Source organism: Miscanthus floridulus, chromosome 14 (assembly GCF_019320115.1).
Source record: "Miscanthus floridulus cultivar M001 chromosome 14, ASM1932011v1, whole genome shotgun sequence".
Taxonomy (NCBI): domain Eukaryota; kingdom Viridiplantae; phylum Streptophyta; class Magnoliopsida; order Poales; family Poaceae; genus Miscanthus; species Miscanthus floridulus.
In genome coordinates, this window is record NC_089593.1 from 89,309,485 (window position 1) to 89,328,594 (window position 19,110).

A 19,110-nucleotide genomic window follows, 5' to 3' on the forward strand; every position below is an offset into this window, starting at 1 on the left:
TGTTATTGAGTCCGGTGTGAGGCCTTATCCAGGAAATGAAAAGAAATTTTGAACATCTTGTTCACGAAACACGACCACGAACGTGTGGCCGAATGGTTTTTAAATTCTAAAAAAGCAAACGAAGTCTAAAAATCATGAGATTTATCAAGATCTCATGATATCATACGTGGAGGCCATGGTAAAAATTTAAGAAGGTTTCGTACAATCTGTCACGTACGATGTTTACAAACTGAAGTATCTCAGAAGAAGAATCGTAGCGTTGAGAAGGATTCGGTAAGATTTGGAGTCAAAGCGACGGTCGAATTGGGGTTTGACTTCAAAACTTTTTGTATAGGCAATAGAGAATATAGATTGATTCATGTATACTTTTGGTAAATTTTTGGATCCGTACGATAATTTTAATTTGTTACGTGCAATTATAGGATTTTAATTGATACACATTGAATTTGAGCTACAACTGCATGAAATAATAAGTTTTTTTTTCACTTTTGGCCTTGAAACTTTTTGTACTCTCCAGAAAAAATCAAATATATATTGTTCAGTGAATTTGAGAAGGTATTCTCAAAGTATATCGGAACAAATTGAGGAAAACACGTTATGGAAAAGATGGAAAATGAAAAAAATAAGTTTGCTAACTTTGCCGAGTGTCCATGAGAAGGCACTCGACAAACCTGTAGTTTTGTAGTTTGCCGAGTGTCATAACTGGGACACTCGGCAAACAGCTTTACGGGCCCCACACGCGCAGTAGTTTAGGTTTTTGAAAATGAAAAAAAAACAAAACGGGGGTTTGCCGAGTGCTAGATCATGGGCACTCAGCAAACCTCGCTCGCAACCACCCCAGTCCCACACCCGGTCTCACACACACGCTCACTCTCAAACACACAACCGCGCCCAAACTAGACCACGCCGTCGGCCCCACACCCAAACCAGACCACACCGCCAGCCCCGCGCCCGTGCCCGCCCACACCAGCCGCCGGCGCTCGGCTTCCCACACCCGGCGCCTACCCCCGCTCGTCAACAACGCAGGCTCCCGGCGCCCCTCGCCTGGCCCCCGCGATCGCCCTCACTCGCCGATGACCCAGGCTCCCGACGCCCGCCCCAGCATGCCAACGACGTAGGCTCCCAGCTCCCGCCCCCGCGTGCCGACGACGCAGGCTCCCGGCGCCCGCCCTCGCGCGCCGAGGACGCAGGCTCCCGGCGCCCCGCGCCCGGCCCCAGCGTCCCGCACCCGGTGCCCATCCCCGCGTGCTGACGACGCAGGCTCCCATGGCTGGCCCTCGGCATCCCGCACCTGGCGCCCGCCCCCACGTGTTGATGACGCAGGCTCCGGCACCCGGCCTCCCATGCAGTACCTAGGTAATCCCTTGGTCATCTCTTTCATGTTCCCTTTGTCTGATAGAAATAGGGTAAAAGGTTTCATGCTGCAGAACATTGGTGTTTCGAATTGCCTCATTCCTAGTTCCCCTGGAGTGAAATGGTGTAATATCATTTTATCTGTCTATAGAATGTAGCTTCATTGCATTCATATTCATACTCTGTCAAAACTAGTCAGAACACTCTGTGCCAACAACACGGATCGGTCCCATGTAGGGATGAAAACGGTACAGATATTTTCCGACCGTATTCGAAACCGAATCCATTTAGAGGGGTTGAGATCTGTCCATATCCGAGTTCGGATATCCAACATCCGATACCGTATTCGTATCCGAATACTCAAATCACATATTTATGATGTCGATATCCAATCGTATCCTATCCGACATAGTTGACACTATCCGTATTCGAATCCGAATCCGGACAAAAATATGAAAACAAATGTAATATCGGTGATATCCGTCCATATCCGATCCGTTTTCATCCCTAGTCCCATGAAATAGATGCATTAGTAGCCTGTACAATGAGTACCTGCATTAGTAGCTATATTACATCTCTGTGTGTCTGATGGAAGCTGTTGTACATGTTCCTGTTAGGTGGTAGTGTTAGTGTCTAATTGTGGTAGAAAATATGAGACGATACTGTTAGTCAGTGAGAGGTTGCAGGCTCTCGTTTTATTGATTGCCTATTCAATCCATGTAGCTAAAGCTACAGCTTTCTTAGCCACAAGGCTTGTAACTCTACCTGCAATTGGATGTTCATGAAAATGCAGTGAGGCAGTGGGTAGACTGTTATTACACCTTTGACTTGTCGTGGTTTTGCAAGGTATAAGATGTGTATGTGGTTGTCGGCCATCGTGCCGTTGATTTGGTGTGTATGTGGTTGTTGGCCATCGTGCCGTTGGTTTGTTACAGGTTTTGGTTACCTCACCGTGCAGAGAAGGTGCTGCCAAAATTTACAATTGACACTATTATGTTCATTTGTTGCAAGAGAGGCTATTGCAAGGATCATTCCCCAATGTCCTCGACTCGTCACTTTGCAGGACAGCAAGGTGAGACATCCTACACCCCTCTTTCCATATCATGTTCGTATATCACGTAACCTAGCTAGGTGTTTCCTGTTCGAAAGAGATACAGTTAGAAATATGTAGATCTTTGCATATCTATAACTGTATCTGTTTCGAATTGTCCATGTTTTTTGGACAGCTTGAGGATGTGTAAATGGAATTAGTTTCCATGCTCTACTTGGATCCGAGACAGAGTTTCAACATCTCCCTATTGTTCTCCGGATGCATAATCTCACTGCTGGACGTGTATTTGAAGAACAATGGAGAGGTGCTGCTGAAATTCTGTCTCGGATAGGAGTAGATCATGGAAACTAACCCCATCTACACATCCTCGGGTGGGATTAGGACATATCTTCACCTATTAGACAGTATAGGAACATGTAGATGCAATTGATTTTTATATTACTTGTTGATATGTTAGAGGATGAATGACCGCGAGTGGATGTACACGGGCTGCTCTAATCAGGGTTCGTTCACCGATGAATGGATTGAGAAGACCGATGCTTTCTTGGAACTAGCATTTGCAAGGGTTAAAGGAACGCGTGGCACTTGGTGTCCCTGCAGCATTTGTGCAAACATGCATCGACAAACAAAGGTGGTCATGGGTAAACATCTTTGCAAGAATGGATTTACGGCAGACTATACCCGGTGGATCTACCATGGTGAATCCGATCGTGTGAGAGATGAGGTCGTGAGACAACGCATCGAGGATCTGATGCCGGGGTAGGAGACATGTTAAATGACTATCATGAAGCACACTTCGATGAAGGACGTAGGGAGGAGGAGCCAGAGCCAACCACAAAGGCGTATTATGATATGTTGTTTGCGGCATAGCAACCCCTTCACAGGCATGCCAAGGTTTCTCAACTGGATGCCATTGCACGTCTAATGGCCATAAAATCCCAATTTAGCTTGAGTCAAGAAGCCTTCGATGTTATGCTGACAGTTGTTGGTAGCCTGCTCCCTGATGGTCACATCCTGCCAAAGAGCATGTATGAGGCACAGAAACTCCTTCGTGCACTTAAGATGCCATATGAGCAGATACAAGCTTGTCCAAAGGGATGCATCTTATTTAGGAAAGAACATGCAGAAGCAAAGTACTGTGTGAAGTGTAAATCGTCTAGGTTCCTGGAGGTAGACTCTGGTGATGGTCAGAAGAGGTAGCTCATCGTCCCCGTGAAGATCCTACGGTACCTTCCATTCATACCGAGGATCCAACGGCTTTATATGACTGAGGAATCCACGAAACAGATGACATGGCACAAATACGGACGTCAATACAATCCTGAGAAGCTGGTGCATCCATCCGATGGTGAAGCATGGACAAGGTTTGATATGATTCATCAGGAGAAAGCTCTAGAGGCTCATAATGTACGTGGTGCGCTGGCAATAGATGAGTTCAATCCTTATGGAATGGTGGCTGCCGCATACACTTGTTGGCCCATGTTTGTTATCCCTCTCAATCTCTCCCCTGGCGTCCTCTTTCAACGACAGAACATATTCTTGTCGTTGATTATTCCTGAACACCCAGGGAATAATATGAGTGTGTACATGGAGCCTCTGATTGATGATTTGGTCCATGCTTGGGAGGATGGAGTATGGATATACGACCGAGCTACAAAGACAAACTTCAAAATGTATGTTTGGTACCAGTACTCTCTACATGACTTTTTAGCGTATGGTATATTCTGCGGCTGGTGTGTTCACGGGAAGTTCTCATGCCCAGTATGCAAGGCGTCTCTAATGTTCATTTGGTTGATGAAGGGTGGCAAGTATTCTTCATTTGACAAACATCGACAATTCCTCCCTCTTGACCATCCATTCAAACGAGACATAAAGAACTTTATGAAAGATGTAGTAGTTGAAGGCCCTACACCCCAGATGATGATTGGTGCCGCAGTTCATGATCAGTTAGACGCTCTCGAGGTCAATGACCAAGGAGATCATTTTCTGGGATATGGCGAGGAACATGCATGGACTCACAAGTCGTGCTTGTGAAACCTCCCCTATTTTGATGACCTTCTACTTCCACATAACATTGATGTAATGCACACTGAAAAGAATATCGCCGAGGCAATTTTTGTTACAATCTTGGACATTCCTGATAAGACAAAGGAAAATCTTAAGGCAAGAGTGGATCAGGCGAGGTTATGCAATAGACCAAAGCTAGACATGGCGCCTCCCGGAGGCGGGAAGTCATGGAGAAAGCCTAAGGCCGATTTCGTTCTGATGAGGGCCCAAAGGAGGGAAGTACTAGAATGGTTCCAAACGTTAATGTTCCCTGATGGGTATGCAGCGAATCTGAAGAGGGGAGTGAACTTAGCTACTTTGCGAATCAACGGGCTCAAGAGTCATGACTACCACATATGGCTTGAGCGGCTACTGTCGATGATGGTTCAAGGCTATGTCCCTGAGCATGTCTGGATAGTGCTGGTGGAGTTGAGCAATTTCTTCCACCAGCTTTATGCTAAGGAGTTATCTCGTACCGTGGTTGCAGACATGGAAAGAATGGCCCCTGTGTTGCTCTGCAAAGTTGGAGAAGATCTTTTCACCTGGCTTCTTTAATCTAATGCAGCATTTGATTTTGCACCTCCCGTATGAGGCACGAATGGGGGGCGCTGTGCAGGGCCGTTGGTGCTATTCAATTGAGAGATTTCAAAAGGTTCTTCGAGCTAAATGTAAAAATAAATACAAAATTAAAGCATCCATAGCAGAGGCATACATTCTGGAGGAGGTGTCAAACTTCACAACAAAATACTATGCTGACAACCTTCCTAGCGTGCACAATCTACCCCCTTGTTACAATGCTAGCGAAGATGAATTTAACCTTAGCATTTTTCGAGGGCAACTAGGAAGTGCAAGTGGTGCGACTAACAAGACATTGAAACATGAAGAGTGGCGCACTATTATGCTATATGTGTTGACCAACCTATCTGAAGTAGAGCCATACACGCTGTAAGTTCTCCACAAACTTTTTCTCAAGTAGTCACAATTCTGTGTCCAACTCCCTTGTTTCTCGTTGGTACAGGGAATTTCATGAACGATTCTGGCGTGAATCAAGGGAACCTACCTTGCAGGAAACTTCGACCCTTCTTAGAGAGGGTGTGGGAAATGGAATACCTGATTTCATTTCTTGGTTCAAACAGAAGGTACTGTCCATTTTGGCTCGTACTTAGTTTGACATTACAAGTTGCTCGTACGTGCGACTAATATAACGAACTACCCTGCTTGAACTTGTAGGGACAAACTGATGCGTCTATGAGTGCCGAGTTGAGACAGGTTGCCGATGGTTGTGCCTATAGGGTCAGGTCATTTACCGGTTATGACATGAATGGATATCGCTTTCACACAACAAGTCACGAGCAGAGTCGGCCCAATCGAAGAACCACAAATACTGGAGTTTTTACTCAAGGCTTAGATGGGGTTGAGTATTACAGAAGAATTGAAGAAATATACGAAGTCATGTTTCATGGTTGCAAACCTCTTAATCCCGTTATATTCAAATGCCATTGGTTTGATCCTGGAGTAGTGAGGCGGACCCCTAATCTTGGGCTAGTCAAAATTCAACAATCATCCATCTTACCAGGAGACGATGTCTATATTGTGGCTCAACAGGCAACGCAAGCTTATTATCTCTCATACCCGTGCCAACTGTTGACCGTCTTAAGGGTTGGGATGTTGTGTATAAGGTATCACCACACGGTAAACTACATGTCCCAAACAATCAAGATTACAACATAGACCCCAACACATATGATGGAGAGTTCTTTCAAGAAGATGGGCTCGAAGGGAGTTTTGAGATAGACTTAACCGAAGCTCAGGGTATGGAAGTAGATAATGAAAGTGGTGCTAATGAGGACGCCAGAGACGAGGTTCAGAATGTGAAGGACTTAGAATTACTTTAGAGATTACATCTAAGCAACGACGGTGATGATGACATTCCTCCTTCGGAGCATGGGGATGATTATATCGACATGCGTGATAGTGATGATGAGACCTATGATCCAGCTAATCCTGATGATGATGATTATTTCTAGTACATGTATGATCCATGCTAATTGATTTATTATTTGTCATACCATGTTATTTTCTAAGTATGTTTTGTTTATTTTGCATCTATTTTGATGTATTATCTGTGCTAATTGGTTTACTCTTTTTAATTGTAGGTGACTGAACAATGGTGGGCGGTATGAGGAGGATAACGTCGCTTTACTCAAAAGCGACAGCGACGAGTAAAGGGTCCGATGCAACTGAGGGGTCCAGGAAGAGACCTCGGGGTAGACCCAAGGGTCGAGGGAAGGGTGGAGGCAAGATGAGGCCACCATCACCTATACCTTCATCATCGTCTGAGTTACCTTCTGCTCACTCATCCTCTGAGGAGGGGGAAGTATAGGTGGAGGAGGAGGCAGGGGTGGAGGAGGAGGCAGGGATGGAGGAGGAGACAGGAGGTACCTCTTCCTCAAGTTCGTCGTGTGTGTGGTTGCAAGGTCCCTCGACCCTCCTGAGGCGGCCGATACCCCTTGAGAGACGCCCGCTGATTCGCCCCGATGGAGACAAGTAACTTTATATGTTATCACTAATTTTTCATTTGATATGTTCAAAATTACAATAGAAACCAATAATTTATCTTAATCACTTGGCAGGGGTTGGGGGAAGGTCGGTGGGGGTGATCACGCATGCCATGTGAACGGCATCCTAGGTCTTTTGATCAAGGAAAAGTTCCCTGGCTTGGTGCAGTTCGGCGGAACTATCAACCAGCCTACACGTGGGTCCACTATGTCACCGTCCCCGACACCACTGATCGGGATGGCAGGGTATTCGCCGACAAGGCGCAGCGTGTCAAGGCCGAGCTTTGGATAAGTCTTTCTTGCAATACATTGCTCAATACATCGCATTGATTGGACATTCTTGAAATAATGACTGGATACATCACGTCTATATATATGCAGGATTTCTTTAGATGCGAGGAGGGATACGAGGCCAAGGCGGATGCTGTGGCTGACAAAGCCACCAAGAAACTCGTTAAGGACATGCACTACGAGGCGTGCATCCAGGCCATGATCCAATACCACGCGGAATTTCTTAGAGAGAGGATCCCTAAAAGGGCGGCAAGAACCATGAGCCTGACCTCGGAACAATACCTGAAGGTAAATATAGAACATTAATACTTATTTTTTCTAAGATTAATTATGCTTAATTTCATCTTCTTATATGTCACATACTTGATGACGTAGGTGCCTCCGTGGTGATGCGCCTACAATCTGCAGTGCTGGGCCCTGATGGTGGACAGGTGGTGCGACACCCGTGTGGGAGGAGAATCACAATGCTTGCTGGGAGTGGTGTTTGCTGATGCCGAGTGCACCTCAACCTCTCAGAATACACGGCTCGATGGGTACGCGAATTCATTTCTTTATTCTAACGTTCAACTCTGCATAATTTCTAATCATATTGCTTTTTTTGCAGTCGGCGTCACATGGTGGCGAGCCTTGCTCCCAGTTCGTGGCATATGCTTTGGCCCACAAGGGGAAGGCGACGTCTAACGTCGCCTATAACCCGGAGGACCCGCCCTCAGCGTACAACAACGAGTCCGTCCACAGCCGTCTCAATGGATACACATCGATGGCAAGGCAGGTCCATGGCCCAGAGTATGATCCAAGCGCCCATGACCTTGATGGAGAAGTGGTCATGAGGACGGGAGGAGGCAAGAAGCATGGCCGGTTCTAGATCGGCGACGGCACCATCGACACGGCGAGTACTCCCACTCTCTCCTAAATTCGAGCACGGAGCACGGGTTCCAGTCTGGCGATACGCCCACGACCAGACTCTACACGGTTCTAGATGAACGCACTCTAGGTTATTTCTATTTTATTCATCGTTCATTGATTTTAACATACTTTTGCATTGCATTGTGACATTGGGATAAAATATTGTAGGCTCAGCTAGAACAAGAAACGAGGTGCCAAGAGGAGCTAGAGGCGAAGATGGAGGCAGAGCGGTAGAGGATGGAGGTAGAGCGGCTGAGGATGGGGGCAGAGCGGCAGAGGATGGAGCTACAGATGTTTGAATATATGAGGGGTGTTTATGCTGCAATCGTTCAACCTCCACCACCGTTTCCAGTCCCTCCTCCTCAACCTGCTCCAAATACTGTTTCAGGCACTATGAGTCGCTTTACAACCTTATAATCTAGTTTAAGCATAATCAATCTTACAAAAATACCAAGATACTAGAAACTTAGTGATTAATGCTATATGTTTGTTACCAACTAGTACTTAAGCAATCATACTAGAGCACAATGCAACTGAGAAGATATTGCTGATAGTTACAAGGGTTATACTAGTTAGGCAACAGAGAGACCATACGTGTTGTTTAATCTTGTCTCACACATGCAATCTCTTCTCTCCTTTGTGCAGCATCAATCGACGGCATTGAATGAGCCTCATGATCCAACCCTATCGCAGTAGAACTCGTGGCCTAAGTGACTACTTGTGACTTTATTTGTATTTGCATTTGCATTTGTGGATTACCTGTGACTACTTGTGGTTGTGAATGAACCTACTTGTGATTCTGAAGTTTATTTGCATTTGTGTGTTGTCGATATATCTATATGAACTGCATGTGATGCCTATTGTTAAATATTTGTGATGGATGTGATGTTTATTTGAATGTGGTACGTGGCTGTGATCGAACCTAATAAACTAATTATTTGTGGCAGCTTTGCCGAGTGTAACACTCGGCAAAGAGGCCTTTTGCCGAGTGCCAGGGTTAAAACACTCGGCAAAGTGTACACGTGGCAAAATTCTATGCATTCTGGGACTAAAATGGCTTCTTTGCCGAGTGTCTGCGCTATGACACTCAGCAAAGAAGCCAAAATTCTGTGCATTCTGGGACATGTTTGTAGAGTGCCTAGTATTCGACACTCAGCAAAGGACGAAGGTTTGTCGAGTGCCTGAAATGTGACACACGACAAAGGAGGAAGTGTTTGCCGAGTGCCTGGACTGTGACACACGGCAAAGGAGGAAGTGTTTGCCGAGTGCCTCGACGTTGACACCCGGCAAAGAAGCAAAGTTTGCCGAGTGCCTAGAATTTGACACTCGGCAAATTAGGAAAGTTTGCCGAGTGCCCGAGATTTGACACTCGGCAAACGCGCCGTGACCATCTCCACTCCGTCACGTTACTTTTTTCGCCGAGCGTCGGTTTTAGCTCTCGGCAAAGTCTTTGCCGAGTGCCCGATAGAAAACACTCGGCAAAGAGCTGTTTGACGACACTGTAGATGTCATGTGCTGTTTGCCGAGTTTTACACTCAGCAAATCATTTGCCGAGTTTTACACTCAGCGAGTGTTTTTTGGGCTTTGCTGAGTGCCTATGGCACACGGCAAAGCGACTGTTTCCGGTAGTGATTGAGGCATAGATGTGCATAGAGTATATAAGTTCAGTAATCGATGCATAGATGTCCATAGATTAGCATATTATAAGGTTTATTTCGAATATTAGATGCCATCCATTGGTTTCATGGCTTTACATAACAGGTCTATAGGTTGTACAGACAACATAAGGTCTGGTGACAAGACATTTACGACTGTAAACTGTGCTGTGGAAGCAGGGATTCTCGGACAATATACATGTTTTATTTATGGACTGCAAAGCAGTCTACAATAATATACAAATTTATACCTACATACATATAGCAGCGTAAAAGGTAATAAAGAGCACTACATAGGCATATGTGACATGTGTTAATTCAGGATCAAATAGTTTTCGAACTGAAGCCTCATGACCATCTCTTTGTGGTTATGTCTGGCGGTATGGTGTGGTTAGTGCTGGTAACCAGTAGAGGATTAGTTGTAATTGGAACCTGCAGCAAAATGTGTATCGATGTATGTAGATGTGTAGAAAATAAAACTATACAAGATGACAGTGGAATAACAAATAACTAATCTCAGTTAATATACTGGTACGTTGGCGGTTGTATATGCTTATCACTTCCAATTATTATTTTCATTTTCAATATGGATGTGCTGTTAAAGGTCTTGTTAAGGCCTACAATTATTGCCAGTGAACCAAGAGGATGAAAGGGATCAGATCCGTTTGATAAGTAACACAACCTTGTTAAGGCAATGGGTAAGTGTAAGTAACCGGGATACTAATATACAAAAGAATGGGCAAAATACTACTCACCACAAAATCAAAGCGAACAAGAAAAGGTTGGTTGGCAATGTAGTGAACTGCAATGAGTAGTGTAATTATTAGCCCCAAGATGACTTTAGGAAGTAATTTGTTTAATAGAATGAAACTTTGCAATGCAAATAAATTTCGCACTTCACTGGCCAAAGGCATGGAACCTAAACTGTGAAATAGACAAGCAACAAGAGATATACAAAAATGCAGTTTCTACCAATTGTCTTTCCCTGATGTCTTAGTACAGTCAAAAAAAGTGGAGCAGAAATTGAAGCACTGATCATTCAGGTCCAAAGAACAGAAAGTCAGCCAAGCCATCTACAGAGCAGGCTATAACAAAATGGCTGCAGTGGGGAAAATATAGAGGACCCATAAAAAATCTAGGTACTCCATAACGATGAGCGCCAGCACATCCTGTGGCATAACATATGCAAACCTTGCTAGGCTCAGAACATGTTGTATTATGCAATGCTTGCTGTCCAATGAGCACAAAGGACCTGTACTCTGAGATACAAATATGAGTATTAGCTAAAACTAATTAGACCACCGGAATCGTCGTTTCTGACTTCTTAATTATTATCAGAAGGGTACACAGTTTCATTTGCATGCGCACAGCCTAATTAACATTTTATCATTCAGAATTATGACATCAACATAATCTTAATAAATCAAAAGCCATCAGGTTATGAGCGTCAACTTAATAAATCAAAAGGCATCAGGTTTATCGCGAAACTCCAGACCGTTGAAAACAAGAAAGATTAATTTGATTCAATGATGAGTCTAGAAAAACTATATGGCCAATAGGTATGTGAATGGAAAGGAGTAATGATGGGTTTAAAAAAAATACATGACCAACAGGTATATGTAATTGGAAAGGAGTGATATCTAAGAGAAGTTAATATTCACAAATCAAAATCCATTTCATCATATATCAGTAGCTGTTGTGTCATATAGTGTTATGGTCGCTCGCTTGTTTCCCCATTTGTTAGATCAATTTAATCCTACACTATATGAACAAGTGAAAATCTAAAAAGATAATAGGAGTCCAAAAATCTGTGAAGCAGTAAGCATATATTGCAGTAAAACAGAAAAAGATTCAATTGCATTAGCAAACCGTGGGATCAACGGTGCTATGTTTAGAAAACGTGAAAAGCATAGAAGTAACCTGCATTTTCAGGCAGCGGGGATGGCATTATTCAAAATTTAAAATATGCAAAGGTCATACAAATACGTGATCTCATACAAAACAGTGGCACATATACATATTAAAAGCTGTTCCATATTTGGTATTTGGTCATGCTGTACACTAAATTAGCTAGGTTATACAAAATAGTAATCCTAATTCCTAACTGCTTGGGATGCACTAAAAAGATGAGGGGAAAACTGACACTTACTTGTACAATGGCTGACTGGAACCTAAATTGTGTGGCTTCTTTCCACAGTTTCTGCACATAGTCAAAAGGACTATGCACTACTGGAGGCGCATGCTTTGCCGAGGGCCTCTGGCCCTCGGCAAAGGACTAGAAACCCTCGGCAAAGGCTTTGCCGAGGGCTGCCCTCGGCAAAGACCCCTCGGGGAATTTTTAGACGGCGAAGGGGTCTTTGCCGAGGGCCCTTTATCGGGCACTCGGCAAAGCCTTTGCCGAGGGCCAGGATCACCCTCGGCAAAGAAAAGACGCCGTCAGATGCCGGCACCGTAGGCGGTTTCTTTGCCGAGGGCCGACCCTCGGCAAAGAAATGGTTTTTTTTTTTGAATTTGTTTCCCGAGGGCCGACCCTCGGCAAATAAAAGTTTTTATTTTTTTTTAAATCTTTGCCGAGGGCCTCCTCTATGGCCCTCGGCAAAGAAATATTCAGGATTTTTTAAAATTCTTTGCCGAGGGCCGGCCCTCGGCAAAGAAATGGTTTTTTTGAATTTTTAACCCTTTGCCGAGGGCCTACTCCCTGGCCCTCGGCAAAGAAATTTTAGGATTTTTTAAAAATTCTTTGCCGAGGGCCGGCCCTCGGCAAAGAAATGGTTTTTTGAATTTTTTAACCCTTTGCCGAGGGCCTACTCCCTGGCCCTCGGCAAAGAAATTGGCAGGATTTTTTAAAAATTCTTTGCCGAGGGCCGGCCCTCGGCAAAGAAATGGTTTTTTGAATTTTTTTAACCCTTTGCCGAGGGCCTACTCCCTGGCCCTCGGCAAAGAAATTGACAGGATTTTTTCCAGAAAATCTTTGCCGAGGGCTATTGCTTGGGCCCTCGGCAAAGGGCACTTCTTTGCCGAGGGCCTTGGTCATTGCCCTCGGCAAAGAGGCAGAAATTTAAATTTTTTTTTTGTTTTTTGCATTCCATCGACACAAGCATTTCATATATATACATATATATATCACACAGAACCCATTTTCTCACAATATATGACAACCATAATTGTGAACCACAAATCACAATATATTACAACGACAAGTCACATGTTCATCATCATTCACATGTTTATTACGACAAGTTAATAAAATCCAAGCACAAGTCACAACCATAAATCACAAATCACGCTAAAGTCCAACCACATCACCTAGCACGAGTCCTCATCAAGCTAGCCTATGAGACGATGGTGAAGGAAAAGCAGGATCACCCGGTGACGCACTAGCGGGTTGATTGGAACCCGCGGACTGAAGCTGCACAAAGGAGCAGAGATTGCATGTGTGAGTAATCCGGGAAAACAGTTTTGAAACTTAGAGATTGCATCTAGTATTGTAGGAATACAAAAAGATTAGACTAAATTGAAAATTTCGGCAGCACCTCCCCTGCACGGGGAGGTTTCCAAAACCTGCAAGAAACGACGGCACGAACGCCGACATCCATAACGGCACGAACGCCGACATCCACAACGGCACGAAGGCCGACATACATGCAAAGCACAAGCGAAAAGTGAACTTTCATACTTACAGGAGTAGCTGCAGGAGTAGGAGGTGGAGGAGCTGAAAACTGCACAGGTACACCCGATGCTTGCCCAAGACTTTGCATGATCACCATCATCTCCGCCATCTGCTTCTGCGCGGCCTCGAACGCGACCTTCTGGGCCTGCAGCTGTGCGGTCAGCTCCGCGTTCTGCTCTTGACTTTGCCTTTTTGTTTCTTGCAGCTCGGCCTGCAATATTTCACTCCAATGTATCAGTAATGCAAATCTAATTTAGGTGTTTAAATATGTACGTACGATGAGTAAAACATGAATTACCTGGAGTGCTTGGACCTGCTGCAGTGCTGGAGACGGCCGTGGACGTATGGGCTGGCTGGAGCTCGTGCTCCGTGCTCGGATAGCGTCGAGGGAGGGAACAGTGGTGGAGTCGATGGCGCCGTCTGCAATCCACAGCCGCCCGTGCTTCTTGCCTCCTCCGAGCCTCATGATCGCCTCTGCATCAATGGGCTCAGTGCGCACATTATAATCTTCCCCATAGATCCTCCTTACCGTTGACGTGTACTCTTGGACTTTAGTGTACGCGTTCGGGTCGGAGTACATCTGGGGCGGGGCAGCCGGGTCGAAGGAGACAGAGGACGACGCCCTGCCCATGTGAGACATAGCCCACGCAGAGAACTCCGAGATCTCCTCGCCCGGGTGCGCAGCCTCCTGCGAGAAAGACGGGAAGATGGTGAGAAATCAAATAGAATTGAGCGTCAAAATAAATGAAAGAAATCACTTACGTATGCTTGTTTGTATCCGGGGAGGCTACGACTGCCTTGATGGTGAGTTGGACCTTGCCTCATCAGACGCTGTTCCCGCTGCCTCTCGTGCGTGTCAATAAAGTCCTGTGATAACCACTTGTCCACGATCATGGCCCAGCACTCAGGATACGATCGGCACCACCAGGGAATCACCTACAAGTCATCGAGTATTTGACATATAAGAAGAAATTGAACCTACTTAATATCAGAACGAATCATTATGAATATTATTCGCCTACCTCAAGGTACTGGTCCCGGGTCAGCGTAATCCGTCTTGCTTGAGGCTTGGGGAGGAACTGCCTAAGTACCGACCTGTAGTAGTCTATGTGGGCCTGGACGCGCCCATGGTGGTGCATCTCGGTGACATACTTCCTACAAGCTGCGGCAGCCGCCCGATCCGCCTGGGCCTCAAGTCCTTCTTCGGCCTTGAAATATTTCTGCATATAAAACCAATGTATCCATTCATTATTTCAATAAAAGATTTAACCAATAAATGTGATGTATTAAGCAATATTGTGCGAGAGAGACTTACCCAAAACTCCGCCAATACTCACTCCTGCTTGTTGCGGTAAGTGTCATCCGTGACCAGCGCGTACCTGTCCCAGTTGGAGGCCGGCTCCCGCACCACCGGCTCTTCGGACAGTTGCACAATGCCGGGGTACCATTTCCTGCACAAAACACCAAGGATGCTTGCGGGGGTGCGTGCTGGAGTACCCGACAAAACCAACCACGCCCTGCACAAGTGATTAAGAAAATTTATCAGTTTCTCTTAAGATTTCCAACATATCTTATGAAGTAGTTGTGATAACATCCATAGTTACTTACCTCTTTGCCATAGGCCGTATCACTGAGCGGTTGTGAGGAAGCGGAACCGGAGGGAGGCTCACGGGACCTCGCTCGTAGAGAGTCCAGGTAGCGGTACCCTCTCCCTCGCCCTCGAGCGCCTCGCCTCCCTCGCCCTCGAGCGCCTCGCCTCCCTCGCCCTCGAGCGCCTCGTCTCCCTCGCCCGTCTGCTGACCCCTCTCGTCCTCCGACGAGGACGAGGCCGTGGCCGTCACGTGCTCCTCCTCTAGCACCTCGTCACGTGTCGTGGGAGGAGACCGCTGCCTCCTGCGGCGGCTGCCCCTGGTCCTCCTCTCGTCACCTCCTGCGGACGCTACCCCGGACGACGACCCCTCACCTCGAAGGAGAGGGCGGTCTCTCCCGTAAACCGAGGGCGTGTCACGGCGTGGACGTCTGCTCGCCATCTTTGTCCAATCACCTGCAATCACAAAGAATGAACAAGACTAATTAGTACATATATTAGAAATAGATTCAAAATATATAAACAAAACATAAATTAAAAAACCATAGTATTACATGTATTAGGAATAATCTTCATGATTGGGATCATAGGTCTCATCATCACTGTCAAAATTGTCCAAATGGGCAACACTATCCGAAGGTTCTATGTTGTCATCGTCGTCATTGCCTAGAAGTAATCGCTCAAGCATTGCTATGTCCTTGGCATTTACCACCACATCTCCATCGACCTCGTCATCAACCGTTTCGTTGTCTACATCCATTTCGATTGCTTCGGGTAAGACTATCTCAAACGTGCCTGGTAGCCCATCTTCTTGATAGAACTGTCCATCATATGTGTTTGCGTTAAAGTTGTAATCATCATCGTTTGGGGTAGGTAGTTTACCATGTGGAGATACCTGGTGCACAATAGCCCAACCCTTAAGATCCTCTTTGTCTTGGTTGGCGTATCGAGTATAATACACTTGCACGGCCTATTGAGCCACAATGTAGACATCTTTTCCAGGATAGATAGAATCTTCTCGAATCTCCACTAGCCCAAGATGAGGGGTTCGTCTCGTTGATCGAGGATTAAACCAGTGGCATTTGAACATGACAGGTTTAAGAGGTTCGTCTCCATAAAATGAGAGTTCATAGATTTCCTCAACTCTACCATGATAGTCGAGGCCATCAGTGCCGGACGTACAAACTCCGCTATTTGTGGTTTTTCGTTTGGGCCGAATCTGCTCGTAACTTGTTGTGTGGAAGCGATATCCGTTCACGTCATAGCCGGTAAATGACTTCACCCTAACATCACAGCCGTTTGCAACCTGTTTCAACTCGTCGCTCATGGACGAATCGGTCTGGGCCTGCAAGGTGAATCATGATAGATCAGTTATATTAATCAAACATACGATCACCTTGGACGATCGAACGTACGAGCTAAATTGGACATTACCTTTTGTTTGAACCAAGAAATGAAATCAGGCCTCCCCGCTCCCACACCCCGCGAAACAAGGGTGTCTTGTTCATGCGAGATAGGATCCCTTGATTGATGCCAGAATTCACGAACAAATTCCCTGTCCGAACGAGAATCAATGGGGTTGGATGCAGAATAGTGATGGCATATTGAAATAAGTTCATTAAGAACTTACTTGATGAACGGCTGCACCTCGGTAAGGTTATTCAACACATATAGCATGATACTGCGCCACTCTTCATTTCCCAATAGCTTTGGGGTTGATCCACTTGCGCTGCCGAGTTGGCCTTGGAAAAGGCTCAGGGTCGATTCATTTTTGCCAGTATTGTAATGAGAGGGTGGATTATGATTGCTAGGAAGGTTCGGCTTGTAGTATAGCGTTGTGAAGTTTGCCACCTCCTCCCGAAGGCATGCCTCTGCAATGGAAGCCTCAATTCTGGCTTTATTTGTATATTTTTTGCGAAGAGTCTTTAGACATCTCTCGATCGGATAGCACCAACGGGCCTGCACGGGCCCCCCCAAACGTGCCTCGGACGGGAGGTGCACAATCAGATGTTGCATCGGCAAGAAGAAGCCGGGTGGAAAGATCTTCTCCAGCTTACAGAGCAACACAGGTGCCGCTTTTTCCAAGTCCTGAGCGATGGTCCGAGATATCTCCTTGGCACAAAGCTGGCGGAAGAAAAAGCTCAACTCTGCCAGCACTTGCCAGACATGCTCAGGGACATAGCCTCGGACCATCGCCGGAAGAAGCCGCTCAATCCATATGTGGTAGTCATGACTCTTCATCCCGTTGACTCGCAGAGTGCCTAAGTTCACTCCCCTGCTAATATTCGCTGCATATCCATCTGGAAACATTAACATCTGCATCCATTTTAGTACCTCCCTCCTTTGATCAATCTGCAAGACGAAATTGACCTTAGGCCTTTTCCAGTTCTTATTTCGGCCACTAGGAGGCTGCATCGCTTGATTCGGTCTATCGCACAACATCGCTAGGTCCACTCTAGCCTTAACGTTGTCCTTAGACTTGTCAGTGTCCATGAGAGTTCCCCAAAGTGCCTCGGCGATATTCTTTTCAGTGTGCATTACATCAATGTTATGTGGCAGAAGAAGGTCATCGAAATAGGGGAGCCTCGTCAAGCCGGATTTATGAGTCCACATATGTTCCTCACCATATCCCACAAAACCACCTTCTTCATTGGGCACGAGAGCATCTATCTGAACATGAACCTCGGCACCAGTCGTCAAGTGTGGTTTAGGGTCTGTCACTTTGACACCTTTCGTAAAGCTGTTGATGTCTTCTCTAAATTCATGGTTTAGAGGGAGGAACTGACGATGCTGGTCGAACGACGAATACTTGCCACCCTTCTTCAACCAAATGAACCTCACGGCTTCCTTGCATACTGGGCATGGGAACTTCCCGTGAACACACCAGGCGGCGAATAACCCATACGCCAGGAAGTCATGCAGGGAGTAGTGGTACCAAACATGCATTTTGAAGCTTGTCTTTGTAGCTCGATCGTATGTCCATACCCCCTTCTCCCAAGCGTGGATCAATTCATCAATCACAGGCTCCATGAACACACCCATATTACTCCCCGGGTGTCCAGGAATTATCAACGACAAGAATACGTTATGCCGTTGAAAGGAGATGCCGGGAGGGAGATTGAGGGGGATAACAAAAATGGGCCAGCATGTGTATGGGGTAGCCATCATTCCATAAGGATTGAACCCATCTGTTGCCAGCGCAACACGTACATTACGAGCCTCAGCTGCTTTGTCACGATGTTTGTCATTGAAATACGTCCATGCTTCAGCATCAGACGGATGTACCATCTTCCCAGGATTGTACCGTTTGCCATTTTTGTGCCATGTCATCTGTTTCGCGGATTCCTCAGTCATGAATAGCTGTTGGATCCTCGGTAGGAAAGGAAGGTGACGTAGCACTCTCGCGGGGATCGAAAGCTGCTTCTTCTGACCATCACCAGAGTCTACCTCTAGGTACCTGGAGGATTTACACTTTGGACAGTAATTTGCATCCTTATGTTCTTTCCTGAATAGGACGCACCCCTTCGGACAAACATGTATCTTGTCATACGGCATCTTAAGCATACGAAGGAGTTTCTCTGCCTCATACAAGTTCGTCGGCAAAGTGTGCTTCTCCGGTAGCATGGTGCCAAACACGGCCAACATCTTATCGAAGCCTTCTCGACTCAGGTTTAACTCGGCCTTCAACCCCATTACGCGTCCAATCGCATCTAGCTGAGAAATCATTGTACGCTCGTGAAGGGGTTTCTGTGCCGAGTCCAACATTTTGTAGAAGTCCTTTGCGGATTCCTCCATCTCCTCCTTCTCACGTCGTTCAGTGAAGTGAGCTTGGTGGGCGTCATCTAGCATGTCTGCTACCCCCGGCATCATCATCAAAAGCCTCGAGGCGTGCTCTCACCACCTCCGCTCTTATACGATCTGCTTCACCATGGTAGATCCACTGCTGGTAGCCAGGCATATAACCATTGAACACAAGATGTCTACCCATGGTC

General features: G+C 46.0%; 1 protein-coding gene across 1 annotated transcript; it reads right to left on the reverse strand.

The window, feature by feature from the left end:
• Positions 1–14,862: 14,862 nt before the first annotated feature.
• On the reverse strand, positions 14,863–15,731 carry LOC136505524 (uncharacterized). Its single transcript, XM_066500689.1, has 3 exons — positions 15,673–15,731; positions 15,139–15,574; positions 14,863–15,047 (listed from the first exon to the last, which is right to left on the reverse strand). The coding sequence occupies exons 1-3, from the start codon at positions 15,716–15,718 to the stop codon at positions 14,864–14,866; spliced, it is 666 nt and encodes a 221-aa protein (XP_066356786.1). The 5' UTR covers positions 15,719–15,731; the 3' UTR covers position 14,863.
• Positions 15,732–19,110: the final 3,379 nt, after the last annotated feature.